Source organism: Salmo salar, chromosome 28, assembly GCF_965601325.2.
Source record: "Salmo salar chromosome 28, fSalSal1, whole genome shotgun sequence".
Taxonomy (NCBI): domain Eukaryota; kingdom Metazoa; phylum Chordata; class Actinopteri; order Salmoniformes; family Salmonidae; genus Salmo; species Salmo salar.
Window position 1 is genome coordinate 7,048,240 of NC_138318.1, and position 16,838 is coordinate 7,065,077.

The window sequence follows — 16,838 nt, forward strand, 5'->3', positions numbered from 1 at the left end:
GTACCTAATGGCAGTCAGGCTACCTCTGGCGAGCACATGGAGGGCTGTGCGGCCCCCCAAAGAAATGCCACCCCACACCATGACTGACCCACCGCCAAACCGGTCATGCTGGAGGATGTTGCAGGCAGCAGAATGTTCTCCACGGCGTCTCCAGACTCTGTCACGTCTGTCACATGTGCTCAGTGTGAACCTGCTTTCATCTGTGAAGAGCACAGGGCGCCAGTGGCGAATTTGCCAATCTTAGTGTTCTCTGGCAAATGCCAAACGTCCTGCACGGTGTTGGGCTGTAAGCACAACCCCCACCTGTGGACGTCGGGCCCTCATACCACCCTCATGGAGTCTGTTTCTGACCGTTTGAGCAGACACATGCACATTTGTGGCCTGCTGGAGGTCATTTTGCAGGGCTCTGGCAGTGCTCCGCCTGCTCCTCCTTGCACAAAGGCGGAGGTAGCGGTCCTGCTGCAGGGTTGTTGCCCTCCTACGGCCTCCTCCACGTCTCCTGATGTACTGGCCTGTCTCCTGGTAGAGCCTCCATGCTCTGGACACTACGCTGACAGACACAGCAAACCTTCTTGCCACAGCTCGCATTGATGTGCCATCCTGGATGAGCTGCACTACCTGAGCCACTTGTGTGGGTTGTAGACTCCGTCTCATGCTACCACTAAAGTGAAAGCACCGCCAGCATTCAAAAGTGACCAAAACATCAGCCAGGAAGCATAGGAACTGAGAAGTGGTCTGTGGTCACCACCTGCAGAACCACTCCTTTATTAGGGGTGTCTTGCTAATTGCCTATAATTTCCACCTGTTGTCTATTCCATTTGCACAACAGCATGTGAAATTTATTGTCAATCAGTGTTGCTTCCTAAATGGACAGTTTGATTTCACAGAAGTGTGATTGACTTGGAGTTACATTGTGTTGTTTAAGTGTTCCCTTTATTTTTTTGAGCAGTATACATATGAGATGAGTAATGTAAGATATGTAAACATTATTAAAGTGCCATTATTTAAAGTGACTAGTTGTAAGGACCGACGCCGGAGATGAGAAGCAGGTACGGGGAGTCAAACATTTAATCGGGAACAGACATGAAACAAGACAGGAACAGCGTCAGCACACAGGTATACAAGGACATATGGACATTAATGTAGAAGCAGGGAACAGAGCAGGGAACAAGACAGGTATAGGGAAGGTGATGACAGAAGTAATTGAGTCCAGGAGAGTCCAATAACCACTGCTGTGCGTGACAGGGGAAAGGCAGGTGTGCGTAATGATAATGGCAGGAGTGCGCAATGCTGGGGAGCCTGGCGCCCTCGAGCGCTAGGGGGGAAGAGCGGGAGCAGGTGTGACGCTAGTGATCCATTTATTAGTGGCCAAGTGGCCAATGATTTGAGTCTGTATGTAGGCAGAAGCCTCTCTGTGTTAATGATGGCTGTTTAACAGTCTGATGGCCTTAAGATAGAAGCTGTTTTTCAGTCTCTCGGTCCCAGCTTTGATGCACCTGTACTGACCTCGCCTTCTGGATGGTAGCGGGGTGAAAAGGCAGTGGCTAGGGTGGTTGTTGTCCTTGATGATCTTTTTGGCCTTCCTGTGATATCGGGTCCTGTAGGTGTCCTGGAAGGCAGGTAGTTTGCCCCCGGTGATGCGTTGTGCAGACCGCACCACCCTCTGGAGAGCCTTGCGGTTGAGGGCGGTGCAGTTGCCGTACCAGGTGGTGATAGAGCCCAGACAGGATGCTCTCAATTCTGCATCTGTAAAAGTTTGTGAGGGTTTTAGGTGACAAGCCAAATTTCTTCAACCTCCTGAGGTTGAAGAGGCGTTGTTGCGCCTTCTTCACCACACTGTCTGTGTGGGTGGACTATTTCAGTTTGTCCATGATGTGTACGCCGAGGAACTTAAAACTTTCCACCTTCTCGACTACTGTCCCGTCGATGTGGATAGGGGGCGCTCCCTATGTTTCCTGAAGTCCACAATCATCTCCTTTGCTTTGTTGACGTTGAGTGAGAGGTTGTTTTCCTGACACCACACTCTGGGTGCCCTCACCTCCTCCCTCTAGTCTGTCTCGTCGTTGTTGGTAATCAAGCCCACTACTGTTGTGTCGTCTGCAAACTTGATGATTGAGTTGGAGGCGTGCATGGCCACGCAATCATGGGTGAACAGGGAGTACAGGAGAGGACTGAGCACACACCCTTGTGGGGCCCCAGTGTTGAGGGTCAGCGAAGTGGAGATGTTGTTTCCTACCTTCACCACCTGGGGGCGGCCCGTCAGAAAGTCCAGGACCTAATTGCACAGGGCGGGGTTGAAACCCAGGGCCTCAAGCTTACTGATGAGCTTGGAGGGTACTATGGTGTTGAGTGCTTAGCTGTAGTCAATGAACAGCATTCTTACATAGGTATTCCTCGTCCAGATGGGACAGGGCAGAGTGCAGTGTGATGGCGAATGCATCGTCTGTGGACCTGTTGGGGTGGTATGCAAACCGAAGGGGTCTAGGGTGGCAGGTAAGGTGGAGGTGATTTGATCCTTGACTAGTCTCTCAAAGCACTTCATGATGGCAGAATGATGGCAGAATATTACGCACACCTTTAGTTCAGTTATCTTTGCCTTCTTGGGTACAGGAACAATGGTGGCCATATTGAAGCATGTGAGGACAGCAGACTGGGATAGGGAGCGATTGAATATGTCCGTAAACACACCAGCCAGCTGCTCTGCGCATGCTCTGAGGATGCCGTCTGGGCCAGCAGCCTTGTGAGGGTTAACACATTTAATTGACTTACTCACGTCAGCCACGGAGAAGAAGAGGGGGGGCCCGCAGTCCTTGGTAGCGGGCCACGTCGGTGGCACTGTATTATCCTCAAAGCAGGCAAAGAAGGTGTTTAGTTTGTCTGGAAGCAAGACATCGGTGTACGTGACGTGGCTAGTTTTCTTTTTGTAGTCCGCAATTGCTTGTAGACCCTGCCACATACGTCTCGTGTCTGAGCCGTTGAATTGCGACTCCACTTTGTCCCTATACCGGTCATTGCAGTTTAGACTCATACACTATTAGAAAGAAAGGTGCTATCTAAAACCTAAAAGGGTTCTTTGGCTGCCCCCTTAGGATAACCCTTTGAAGAACCCTTTTTGGTTCCAGGTAGAACCATAATGGGTTCCATGCAGAACCCAAAAGAGTTCTACCTGGAACCAAAAAGGGTTATCCTATGGGACAGCCGAATAACCCTTTTTGGAACCCTTCTTTTCTACGAGTGTACTATAGATCACCATCACAAATCTGGCCAATCAGAGGCTTCCCAATTGATTCGCAACGTCTGTTCGTTTTCCAGAGAGTGTGTGTGTGTGGACTGGAGAGGTTTGTTTGGTAAGGAAGGGTAGAGGAGCCCTCTAATCACTCCACACACAGCACACTGCCAGGGAGGGAGAGGGAGAGCAAGGCCAGGGCACACAAGGAGAGATTAGCGTACACTCCTCCTCTGGTATCTGCCTCTCCCTAGGGAAACCAGGGGATAGAGATAACTACTACTGCCCATGTTAGTGAATGAGAGAATTTATAAATGAAGAACAGGAAGAAGTGGGACTTGTTTTTCGGGGCTTGTTTTTCCTGGCATTGAGCATGCCTCACTGGCACCGCCTGCCCAGTAGTACCTGCGTGTGGATAAGGATACACGACCTCCAGGAGGGCAGCACGTACCCTATTCATGCCCCAGCTGTAGCACTGCCAGCTCCCCTCAGTGAATCATGGGAATGGGGCTGGCCTGCTGTAAGCCCACCAGGCTCAAACAGGAACACCTGCAAGGTAAAGCTAGCTACCTTTTTAGAGTTATATTGTAAATGTCAATTAATGTCATTTGAGTGCATGTAATGTATTGTAATTATATTGAACAGCTATGGGCTAATGATGTTCATCTGTCTGTTGTGGATTTCACTTGTTTTGTCCATAATGCAGTATGCCATACCACAACAAAAGGTTTACTTTGTAGGGGAGCTAGAGTGGCAAAAAAAAAAGTGTTTTATTTTGTTGGTCGTGGTGTTCTGTTGTTGTATGACGTACTGCATTCAGGTTTTGTGAAATGTCCTTCCTTTCATTTGAAGGGCAAGCTTTTCTGATTATCCAACAAAGGTTGGTAGAAAACAATATAGGGCATGTTCTACAACCAATCATAGCTGCTCCAGAGGACATGTTTTATTACAAAATGTACATACTATAATACATTTAAAAAAAGAAACGTAGTATATGCCAGAAGTATCATGACGTTCCCTCTCCATGGTGACCCTACACACAGTTGTTTGGGAAACATTATACACAACACGTGTGCTGCACTTCATAAAACCTCCTGCACAAATGTCAGCAGGGGTTCATCAATTCCCAATCCTCAGAACAATCATCTGGACCATTATTCACACTGACAGTGACCACGCACACACACAAAGACACACAACGCCGCTGCTTATCACTAACTGCAGGTGTCTGCACCTCCCAGTCAGTTAACTATGTTCACACGGTCAGTGGTGGAGCAAGAACTCAATTGTCATACTTGAGTAAAATGGATACCTTAATAGAGAATGACTCAAGGAAAAGAGGAAGTCACCCAGTAAAATACTACTTGAGCAAAAGTCTAAATGATCTGTTTTGAAATGTGCTTAAGTACAGTGATGTAAAAAGCACTCAATTGACATACTGCAGGGGCTCATTCCAACACAGACATCATTTACAAATTCAGTATTTGTGTTTAGTGTATCCGCCAGATCAGACACGGTAGGGATGACAACGAGTGGAGGCTGCTGAGGAGAGGACGGCTCATAATAATGGCTGGAATGGAGTGGAATGTATGGTATCAACCACATGGAAACCATCCTCTCCGCAGTAGCCTCCACTGATGACAATGCGTTATATTGATAGGTGTGGTGAAGGAGTGCTGTCCTGCTTGAGCATTCTAAATGTAACTAGTACCTTTGGGTGTCAGGGAAAATGTAATGGAGTACAAAGTACACATTTTCTTTAGGAATGTAGTGGAGTAATATTAAAACATAAATATTAAAGTAAAGTACAGATACCTTCCAAAAATACTTAAGTAGTACTTCAAAGTATTTTTACTTATGTACTTTATACCATGGCACCCAGATAAGAAGAAACATATTTTTCACAGTAAAACTCATCTCTTATCTCCCCTCCCTTCCACTAAGGATCCATCCATCCACAAGCACAGTGGGCAGTCTGACATTTACCTACCAGAGGGAATCACTATCATCAAAAATGACCTTCACTGCAGTTTTCTGTGGAACATGAAGAGTCCTAATCAAAATATCAGCCCTTTAATGTGCTCAGTAGGAGTGAGACTTGCATTAAATCCCAGAGCTCTGGATTATCTTAATTGCTTCCAAATCATATTGACTCAAGACCAGTACCCCGTGTGTAATATATATATATATATATATATATATATATATATATATATATATATATATATATATATATATATATATATATATATATATATATATATATATATATTTTTTAACTTTTGTTATTTTGTAAATATTTTCTTAACTCTATTTTCTTACAGTCTGCTGGTGGTGGGCTGGAAGAGGAAGCATTAACTGTGTTCAGGCTCCTTTATGTCTGCGTCAGCAGGGCATCTTTATCACTCGCTTCATTTCTCTCTTTTCCGGTGGCTGGATAGATCACTTATATGGGTGACCTGGCGGGAAGGGATCCATCTGGTTTACACTGTTATTGATGACAGGAACTAGGACTGAAGAGCTTTATCTTTCCTATCAGACCACATAAAGGAACAGCTTTTTGAAGAAGTGCTTTTGAAGCTGTAACAATATTAACACTTTCATCTTTCAAATTAATGGATAGTGCTATGTTTGGAACCGAAAGTATCCAATATACAGTGAGGGAAAAAAGTATTTGATCCCCTGCTGACAAAGAAATGATCAGTCTATAATTTTAATGCTATGTTTATTTGAACAGTGAGAGACAGAATAACAACAAAAAAATCAGAAAAAAACATGTCAAAAATTTTTGAAATTGATTTGCATTTTAATGAGGGAAATAAGTATTTGACCCCCTCTCAATCAGAAAGATTTCTGGCTCCCAGGTGTCTTTTATACAGGTAACGAGCTGAGATTAGGAGCACACTCTTAAAGGGAGTGCTCCTAATTACATTTACATTTACATTTTAGTTATTTAGCAGACGCTCTTATCCAGAGCGACTTACAGTAGTGAATACATACATTTCGTTTCATGCATTTTTTTTTTGTTGTACTTTTTGTACTAATCTCAGCTTGTTACCTGTATAAAAGAAAACCTGTCCACAGAAGCAATCAATCAATAAGATTTCCAAACTCTCCACCATGGCCAAGACCAAAGAGCTCTCCAAGCATGTCAGGGACAAGATTGTAGACCTACACAAGGCTGGAATGGGCAACAAAACCATCACCAAGCAGCTTGGTGAGAAGGTGACAACAGTTGGTGCGATTATTCGCAAATGGAAGAAACACAAAACAACTGTCAATCTCCCTCGGCCTGGGGCTCCATGCAAGATCTCACCTCGTGGTGTTGCAATGATCATGAGAATGGTGAGGAATCAGCCCAGAACTACACGGGAGGATCTTGTCAATGATCTCAAGGCAGCTGGGACCATAGTCACCAAGAAAACAATTGGTAACACACTACGCCGTGAAGGACTGAAATCCTGCAGCGCCCGCAAGGTCCCCCCTGCTCAAGAAACTACATGTACATGCCTGTCTGAAGTTTGCCAATGAACATCTGAATGATTCAGAGGACAACTGGGTGAAAGTGTTGTGGTCAGATGAGACCAAAATGGAGCTCTTTGGCATCAACTCAACTCGCCGTGTTTGGAGGAGGAGGAATGCTGCCTATGACCCCAAGAACACCATCCCCACCGTCAAACATGGAGGTGGAAACATTATGCTTTGGGGGTGTTTTTCTGCTAAGGGGACAGGACAACTTCACCGCATCAAAGGGACGATGGACGGGGCCATGTACCGTCAAATCTTGGGTGAGAACCTTCCCTCATCCAGGGCATTGAAAATGGGTCGTGGATGGGTATTCCAGAATGACAATGACCCAAAACACACGGCCAAGGCAACAAAGGAGTGGCTCAAGAAGAAGCACATTAAGGTCCTGGAGTGGCCTAGCCAGTCTCCAGACCTTAATCCCATAGAAAATCTGAGGAGGGAGCTGAAGGTTCGAGTTGCCAAATGTCAGCCTCGAAACCTTAATGACTTGGAGAAGATCTGCAAAGAGGAGTGGGACAAAATCCCTCCTGAGATGTGTCCAAACCTGGTGGCCAACTACAAGAAACATCTGACCTCTGTGATTGCCAACAAGGGTTTTGCCACCAAGCACTAACTAAGTCATGTTTTGCAGAGGGGTCAAATACTTATTTCCCTCATTAAAATGCTAATCAATTTATAACATTTTTGACATGCGTTTTTCTAGATTTTTTTGTTGTTATTCTGTCTCTCACTGTTCAAATAAACCTACCATTAAAATTATAGACTGATCATTTCTTTGTCAATGGGCAAATGTACAAAATCAGCAGGGGATCAAATACTTTTTTCTCTCACTGTAGATGTTTGGTACAAGATAGTAGAAGGTATATTTTTTTGTGAATGATATGATTCTCTCCTACAATGGGAGTCCCTTTAATCTTTTTTTGTTTGTTTTGAAGTTCATATCAGATGGCAGCAGCTAAGCGCTATTGCTTTCTGCGTGTCTGGTACTGAGTGTCCTGTAAGTTTCTTTTCCCGGAAATTTAAGAAGTATCAGAAAAACTATTCTGTAATTGAAAAGGAGGCTTTAGGTCTAATTTGGGCTCATTTAAGATGTTTTGAAGCGGAAGACAAGTTGGAAATACAGTACATCTTGACAGAGCCAATATTCCACCAGTCAAATGATATCATCATCATTTAATATTTTATGAAGGCAATAGAATTCTCAGCATTATTTTGTACTCGCATAGGGAGGTTTCAACTGATTCTGAGAATATACAGTAGTAATATGCTAGGAATGCATAGACAGGAATTATATCTACTCCATTAACATAATATTAGGTATATGAAGTACTGACTGAATACGATGACTGCGTATGGTAATAATGATAAAAAGTCATGATGACTAAAGCATTTCAGCCTGGACTATAGACTGCAAACCTGTATCTAAGGGTCACATGAGTACACAGAGCCCAAAGCAGTCAATGTGACTGGGCTGCTAAGTGGTAATCCCGTGTGGCTCAGTTGGTAGAGCATGGTGTTTGCAACACCAGGGTTGTGGGTTTGATTCCCACAGGGGACCAGTACAAAAAAATTATGAAAATGTATGCACTCACTGGATAAGAGTGCATAAGCTCTGGATAAGAGCATCAGCTAAATGACAAAAAAATGAGTTTGCTGAGCTGGGTGACAAAGGCACTTAGCTTGATGGCACCACTGTTTATATTTGGTTTACCTTCCCAAAGCTAAATGGCATGTCCTAACATGGCGAGAGATATCATTACATGGATTACTGGACCCCAGTCAAATCACATCTAAAGAATGATATCTGATGAATCACTTAAATGTAACCTGTTCTCTACATGTGTACTACTATATCTGATTAATGGTAGACATTCATTTTGTTGCCAGATCCTATAGGGTCAATCAATTGAGACATGTAGTCTACATTTGGTTGTTCGGTCAGTCTGTTATGTATCCACAGAGTTTCTAAACCCGGAGGTGCAATATCGCTAGGCTTTCTGGGAATACTTGCGAAGCAGACCAAAGTTTGAGAAGTCAATGAGAGAAGTGACATTCTTCCTTAGTTGTTCATTTTCTCGAAATCTAAAGGCACAACCTAGATTTGAGCCAATGTCTTAAGTAGTTTAAACATGTTATTACTCCAACCTCGGGGTAGTGACAAATTGACACGTTTTCATTTTTTGTCAAAAACAACTTTATATCGAAGTAGTGCCTTTGATTTGACGGCCTGCACATGTGCAGTTTGGCTTCGGGGCGACAGTTACACTCAATGGCGTGTTTCTACAGTTTTAGCCTATCTTGATGGTGTACTGTCGTTGATGTAGCTGTAACTGTATTCTAAACAAAACAACTACACCACCTAGTGGTAATAGTGCCCATTACAACTTTATTCACCAGGAAGTCTGATATGAGGGTAGTTGATGGCTAACTTCTTGGCTGAAAATCCAATTAGATTTTTTATTTAGACAGCTTGAGCTTTGAGGAGTCGGGCCTACCTGATTGGAGGTTCTTGTCCATGCACAATATCTTATATTGTAGCCTTGTACAGGGATGGGGCTCTTAAAGGCGATCATCTCCCGATGTGGAGCTGTGGTATGGAAAGAAAACATGAAAGGATAATGAAGTAGCTGGACTCATCAACCTTCCATTAACCTCAGTCCACTTTTCCCCCAGATTAGTCTGCCAACCTATTAACTTTCAAAGATGCATTCGACTCATCTCTCTCTCTCTCTCTCTCTCTCTCTCTCTCTCTCTCTCTCTCTCTCTCTCTCTCTCTCTCTCTCTTACTCGTTCTCTCTCTCTCTTACTCGTTCTCTCTCTCAGGTGGTACAGGAGGAGAAAAGGACCGCGCTGCTATCAGTCATGAGGCCTTTCTGCTCTTGGCCAACTCCCAGAGTGACATGGATGACTGGGTCAAGGCCATACGACGGGTCATCTGGGCACCCTTTGGAGGAGGTGAACTAGGCTGGCATTCAAAGTGATTTTGCTATGTTTCACTGTTGTTTCGCAGTGTTCAGTCTGGTTTTACCAGGCTAGAAGGAAAACCGCTTCGCCCAGACTTATATTTCTAGATGCAATTATTTACAAAACTGATCTAATGCTCAGTGAAAGCATATTCCGGTCAAGGCTCACATTATTCTCTTTATGTCACTCAAACGTTTTTTACATGTGCTGTAAGGGGTCAGCAGGTTTGACAGACAGAAAATCATTGCATGGTGTACAGTATGTTCAGAACAGACTAACGGGTCCTTTCAAAGCTTTAAGTCTTTATTTCCTGACTAGTGTGTCATTACACTCTGTTCAGTTTCGAACATTGCACTGAAAGGCTAGTCTACTGTAGGCTACTGTACTTGACGTGTATGCAGAAGTTTCAAGTTTTAATGTCCCATGCACAAGTACAGTGAAATGTCTTCCTGGCAAGCTCTAAACCCAACAATGCAGTAATCAATAACAATGTAATACTACAAATAGCATAAGGTAGAACAAAAACACACAATAAATAAAAATAAGGAAATAAGAAGAGCACAAGAAATTAAGTAAGCGTACTATATACAGGGTTGGTTTCAGTACCATATTTAGAATGTGCAGAGATACTGGAGTGATAGAGGGGTATGTAAAGGGGTAAGGTGACTAGGTATCAGAATATATGATAAGCAACGTAGCAGCAGCGTATATGATGATTGAGTGGGTGTGTGTAGAGTCAGTATAAATGTACATGCATATTATGTGTGTGTGAGCAAATTATGGAGTGAGTGTTTGTGTGTGTGTTGGAGTGTCAGTGTACGTGAGTGTGTAGGGTCCTGTGAGTGTGCATAGAGACAGTGCAACATTTTTCATTAAATAAAACACAACGGTCTACTCAGATAGTCTGTGTAGCCATTTTGTTAGCTATTTAGTTAGCTATTTAGTTAGCTATTTTGTTAGCTATTTTGTTAGCTATTTAGCTATTTAGCTATTTGTTAGCTATTTAGCAGTCCTATGGCTTGGGGATAGAAGCTGTTCAGGATCCTGTTGGTGTCAGACTTGATCCACTGGTACCGCTTGTCATGCAGAAGCAGAGAGAACAGTCTATGGCTTGCGAGTCTTAAATGATTTTACGTGCCTTCCTTTCATATCGCCTGATATAGAGGTCCTGGATGGCAAGGAGCTCAGCCCCAGTGGTATACTGTGCTGTCCACACCCTTTCTGTAGCGCCATGCAATCGAGGGTGGTGCTATTGCCATACCAAGCAGTGATGCAGCCAGTCAAGATACTCTCAATGGTACAGCTGAAGAACCTTTTGAGGATTTGAGGGCCCATGCCAAATCTTTTTCAACCTCCTTAGGGGAAGAGGCGTTGTTGCGCCTTCTCCTCGACTGCACGCGTGTGTGTACCATTTTATTAAGTATCGACACATAGCGAATCAAAGGAGTTGGAGGTTCATTTCAAAAACTCTAGTCTGCACTCAACTTCGTGGAGGAATTGAGGTACTTGGCATGGGCCAATACGGAAAATGTCCATAGGTCCAATGTCCAATGTCCATACGTAATCTTGCTGTTATCAGCAGATTCTTGTATATCCTCCCAATGTAGGCCTTCTTGACATTAATTAGATATGGGCTAAAGAAGTTCTCTTCATCATTGCATGCTCCTTCCAAAATGTAATGTATGAAGCCACAAGTAGCCTACTGACTACACAGGAGGTTGGTGGCACCTTGATTGGGGAGGACGGGCTCGTGGTAAAGGCTGGAGCGGAATCCGTGGAAAGGTATAAATACATCAAACACATGGTTGGATGCCATTCCATTCGCTCAGCCGTTCCAGACATTATTATGAGCTGTCCTTCCCTAAGCAGCCTTCACTGACTGACTACAATAGTGTGCCTCCCTTCCAGTTCCAGTGTCGGATGGGTTTAAAGTTACGGCTACACTCTAAAAACAAAAGGTTCCTGGAGATTCCTTTAGAGGTTCTTCAAATTGAAACTGTGGGGGAACCCCTATACGTTTTTCAAAGAACCCCTTTTAATGGATCCTCAAAGAACCTTTGGGGTTAATTTTTTAGCTACCCCCCCCCCCCCCATGTTGTTATTATTATTATGAATAATAGTAATACGCATAAAAAATTACATTTTAGTTCTCAGTGTTTATTATGATTTTAGTGGCAAAGCAGAATTTAAAAATCCAAATATGAGGTAAACTCCCAGCAGAACCCCAAGTCCAATGGGTATATGCTCTGGCTTGTTGATGTTCTGCGTATCCACAGCCAGAATAATTTTGCAGTGCGGCTTGGGGCTGCAGTGTGGCTGCAGTGGATCGGGTTGAAGCTTCAAGTTCCTCGGTGTCCAAATCACTAAGGACATAACTTCTTCAAGATTGGTGTCCCTTCCACGGGACTGTTGAGCTAAAGTAGGCTAATGCGATTAGCATGAGGTTGTAAGTAAAAAGAAAATTTACCAGGACATAGACATGTCTGATATTGGCAGAAAGCTTAAATTATTTTTAATCTAACTGCACTATCCAATTTACAGTAGCTATTACAGTGAAATAATACCATGCTATTGTTTGAGGAGAGTACACAGTTTTGAACATGAAAAGTTATTAATAAACAAATTATGCATATTTGGGCAGTCTTGATACAACATTTTGAACGTTGAAAGGTTGAATGTTGAAAACATTTCCCAAATCTTAACATAAACCATTAGTCAAATTAACCCCAGAATTGGTTTATAAACTCAATAAATTAAGTAATGACTTTAAGAAGGATTACCTGCTGAAATCAAAGATACAACACTAGACTAAACTTCACTTGCATCATCTTTGTGGTTTTGAGAGATAAACATGGTAATACTTTCACTTATTGCACATAAAGGAACATAGTTCCCACATGATAGAGTGCTTGCTTTGTTATCCAACTGATCTCCTTTCTGTCATCCTGTGAACCCCATTCATTGCTGCTCACAGCTATATTTTGATTAGCATTTTGTGTTTACTTGTTCATCCAACTACTGAATGTTGACATGCTGCATATTGGTATTCCTGAACATTCCATTGGTTTGGCATTTTATTATGGTAATGAATGACAACCATTATTTAATACTGAAATACAGTATGCAATACGTTTTTCTTGCCTGCAGGGATATTTGGCCAGAGTTTAGAGGACACAGTCCAGTATGAAAAGAAGTTTGGCCATCGCCTGGCACCTCTTCTGGTGGAGCAGTGTGTGGACTTCATAAGGGAACGAGGTCTGGATGAAGAGGGTCTCTTTCGGATGCCAGGGCAGGCTAACCTGGTAAAGGATCTACAGGAAGCCTTTGACTGTGGGGATAAGCCTCTATTTGACAGGTAGATGAAAGGTCATCTACATTCCCTGTTATTGAATACAAAATAAATGCTGATTTGTTCAGCTGGAAGTAGAAGTGGTGGTAGAGGTAGTGGTGGTCAATTATTGACGATAGCTGTGATAGTGTTCACACAGTACGCCTACATAATGTATAGCCTACCTTTAAATCCTTCCACTACAATACCGTAGGCCACTAGGCCTTTAGCATTTGGATATTGTGATTCACAGTTAGTAGGCAACTTTAGATAACTCTTTCATGCCCCATTGCAGTAACACTGACGTCCACACAGTGGCGTCCCTGCTGAAGCTCTACCTCCGTGAGCTGCCTGAGCCTGTGGTCCCTTTCTCCAAGTATGAGGACTTCCTTGCCTGTGCTCAGCTGCTGGCCAAAGACGCGGAGGTGGTAAGAAACAGTTCTCTACACTAGTTCTTGTCATGTTAGTACTCACACTATGACTGAAGCCAAAGAGACAAACTGCTCTGTCATTGGATAAAAACCAGTGTTTAAGTACATTATGTCTGTGTGAAGAAACAAAAGCTGTTGTGATACTGTATGTCATAGGTTCTCATCTTATCTTCTTAGGGTGTACAGGAGCTGGGAAAGCAAGTGAGCAATCTTCCTCCAGCCAACTACAATCTCCTGAAGTACATATGCAAGTACGTCCACAAACATCCAACTCCCGTCTTTAGAAGATCACAATTATCTCATTTTATCACAGTCACATTTTCATATCTTTCTTATTCTGTCCCACCGTGCCGTGCCTTCTTTAAAGGTTTCTTGATGAGGTCCAGTCTCACGCAATCAAAAACAAGATGAGTGTACAGAACCTGGCCACTGTATTTGGACCAAATATCCTCCGGCCCAAAATGGAGGACCCAGTGGTAATTATGGAAGGTATGAACAAACTCTCATTCATTTTATATCATACTGATATTAATAGGCACTGTATTAATCATCTGAGACTTTCCTGATATTTTTTCATTCAAATGGCTGGGAAGTATGATGCAGAGAAGATACGGTACATTAGCTTATGGAAAGTAGAGTACCGAAACACTTTACTATTGCATGCTATCTATTCATGACTCATCCACTCTATGTCCAGTTCACAAAACATATACGAATCCAAAGTAGAACAGCATTGTACAGTATGGATCCTTATACCTTTTTATTGTTTCCTGTAAAGGGACCTCCCTAGTCCAGAGCCTCATGACCGTACTGATCAGTGAGCATAAACGTCTGTATTCGGGGAGGGGGGAGCTGGAGGTCCCTGTTCCCCAGCCAGAGGTAACCCTCCAAGGCCAAAAGCTCCAGCAGCACAGCATCGGTGGCTGGATTTCTGAGGAGGACCTCCAGAGCTGTCCCACCAACCCCAACGAGGACCTCACCTGCAGCAGCGCCTCTTCTCTGGATGCTAAACTCTGCGCTGCCACCACCCCTCCACTCAGACTCGCTCCTTCAGGGAAGGGGGAGACGGTGGTCAGCCCCAGCAAGCAGACCAAGAATGTTCCCTCCTGGAAGTACTCCTTCAAGGGCTCCTCCACGCCGCGGCCCCCTCCTCAGGCCAAGCCGTCCATTTGCGCGGCTGACGTCAGCGCGTCCTATAGTGGAAACTGGCTGATGAACGGGCTGTCCTCTCTGAGGAGCCACAGGCGCACCGCCTCGGGGGAGCGTGTCAGGGACTCCACCAGCTCTTCCCAGAGACTGTCCACCTATGACAACGTCACCTCTTCCTCCAGCATGGGCAGTGTCCCTAGCGTAGCCAGCACGCCTTGGTCCACATCCTCCTGTGAAATCGCCGCACCTGACTCAGGCAGCGAGCCCTCAGGGCCTAACTGTGGTAACGGGAAGGGTCTAGGGGAGTGCCAGTGGCAGGAGCTAGCCTCACCCCAGCGCCAGGGCCAGATGGGAGGCCGGGAGGAGGACAGAGTTGGAGATAGGGTCTCAGAGCAAGAACATGACAGCAGTGAAGCCATGGAGCTGTGTGTTAGCAGCGCAGGCTGCAGTGACAATGGGAACACCATAGCCAATATGTTGGTGCCGTCCATCTTGACGCCGGAAGACCTTGACGGAGGCTCCAAAGTACTTACCAGCCTGGTGGAGGGTCTGAAGGACGAGCTGAGGAAACAGAAGGTGGCCTATGAGACCATCATCAAAAAGTAAGTCTGCAGGCTGCAAATCAGTCAACAATCTTACTCAGGTTACTTGCAGGTATTGAGGAGTGCCGGCTCTACAGTTGTGTAAATCAACCTACGTATGTACCCCCTGCAGGCTGGAGGAGTCGAGTGCTGCTCTGTGCGCTCAGATGGAGCATCTGGAGCAGGAGATGGAGCAGGAGAGGAAGAAGCAGCGCATGCTGGAGATCAAGCTCCGCAACTCAGACCGAGGCCGTCACGATGCAGAGAACAGGAACCGGCTCCTGGAGAGGGAAATGGAGGACTTCTTCTCCACTCTGGGCGACCTGACTCTGGGAGCAAGGACTAGCAACATTTAATAGCCCTGGTCATAGACTTCTATAGTCTCTTCCCACAGCCGAGTGCCATGAGTCTGGCAAGGGAGACTAAGAACTACATAGACTCAATTAATAATACTGTATGTTGTCCAACGCAGGCAGCTGCATCTCTATCTTTCCTCAGGCCTCTAAGTGTGCCTATGACTACCATGAGTATCTATCTGGTGACAAAGCCTCGGTCCTTGGTTTACTCTGGTCAACTCTGTCAGTATACCTTTAATGTAAAACAAAGGGGTCAACTACTATCATTATGACTGTACAATAATCACTGCTTTGTTAATCATATGCTGCCTACTACAGTACACAATGTGCAAATACAACAATACCAAATACTCTGCTTAAGGTCCAGTGTTGAAGCCGCCATGAAGGTTTGGGGCACATGAAGCTGACCACTGCCCTCAAAGAAACAATTCAAAGGTATCCTGGCTGTGCCTTCAGGGACTTTTAGAATTTAAAAAAGAAAATGTCGTGTGCTTGTCCAAATGGTTCATGTATTGCTTAACCTTAATTTATCACTACTATCCCCAGAGTCACTTGCAGTAAGGTGCCAATAGTTCATTGAATGAAAATGTTCAAACAGAATGTACTGTATACTTCAGTGAATGTAACGTGTTGTTGATCAAGCCAGCCCTGTAAATTGAGTGTGAAGATAGATTTGAACGCATAACAATTATATACATTCCCCCCAGATCATTCTTATGTGAGTGTTGCATGTGGTGAAACTGTTGCTAGAATCCCCATTTTCAGCAAATGATTACTGCTACTGCTACTGCATAGACATGTCTGGAGGCCTGAACACGGAACATGATCTGGTTCCTGAAGACCCCTATAATCGTGTTTAATATTGTGACAATGTGTATTAGTTTCAAGGCAATGTGACTGTATATTTTTTTGTGTTCTTTTTGCATTTTATACAGAATCATATGACTAATGTTATCTGATGACCCCTTTCATATGCTGTTCCTATGCTTACGTTTACAAGGTGGTGTTTTGAAAGACTTGGACTGATTTAGACAAGTGTCTATTGTGGTCGCCCCTGTCAATTGACAGCAGTTGAAATGTTTATTTTCTCCTCAAACGTAAACTTAGGTTAAATATTTATAGTCTTTGATTAAGATTTGAAGGTGCTTATTTATTATGAATCTACACACTTGTAATGAATGGCGTTATGGCAATATGAGTAAATAAAGATGACCGGTGTCATTTTGTGAGTGATGCTATATGGGTCAGCATGCTTGTGTTCAGTTCATCTTACAC

The 16,838-nt window shown here is 44.0% G+C and overlaps 1 protein-coding gene across 1 annotated transcript in view; it reads left to right on the forward strand.

The window, feature by feature from the left end:
• The window catches only part of LOC106589345 (rho GTPase-activating protein 22-like), a 35,166-nt gene extending 18,382 nt beyond the window's left edge, over positions 1-16,784 (forward strand). Inside the window, exons 4-10 of the mRNA XM_014179189.3 lie at positions 9,578-9,709; positions 12,866-13,073; positions 13,342-13,474; positions 13,655-13,728; positions 13,845-13,966; positions 14,256-15,228; positions 15,341-16,784. Coding sequence (XP_014034664.1) covers positions 9,578-9,709; positions 12,866-13,073; positions 13,342-13,474; positions 13,655-13,728; positions 13,845-13,966; positions 14,256-15,228; positions 15,341-15,563 — 1,865 coding nt within the window. The 3' untranslated portion in view covers positions 15,564-16,784. The remainder of the gene's footprint in view (positions 1-9,577; positions 9,710-12,865; positions 13,074-13,341; positions 13,475-13,654; positions 13,729-13,844; positions 13,967-14,255; positions 15,229-15,340) is intronic.
• The last annotated feature ends 54 nt before the right edge of the window (positions 16,785-16,838 follow it).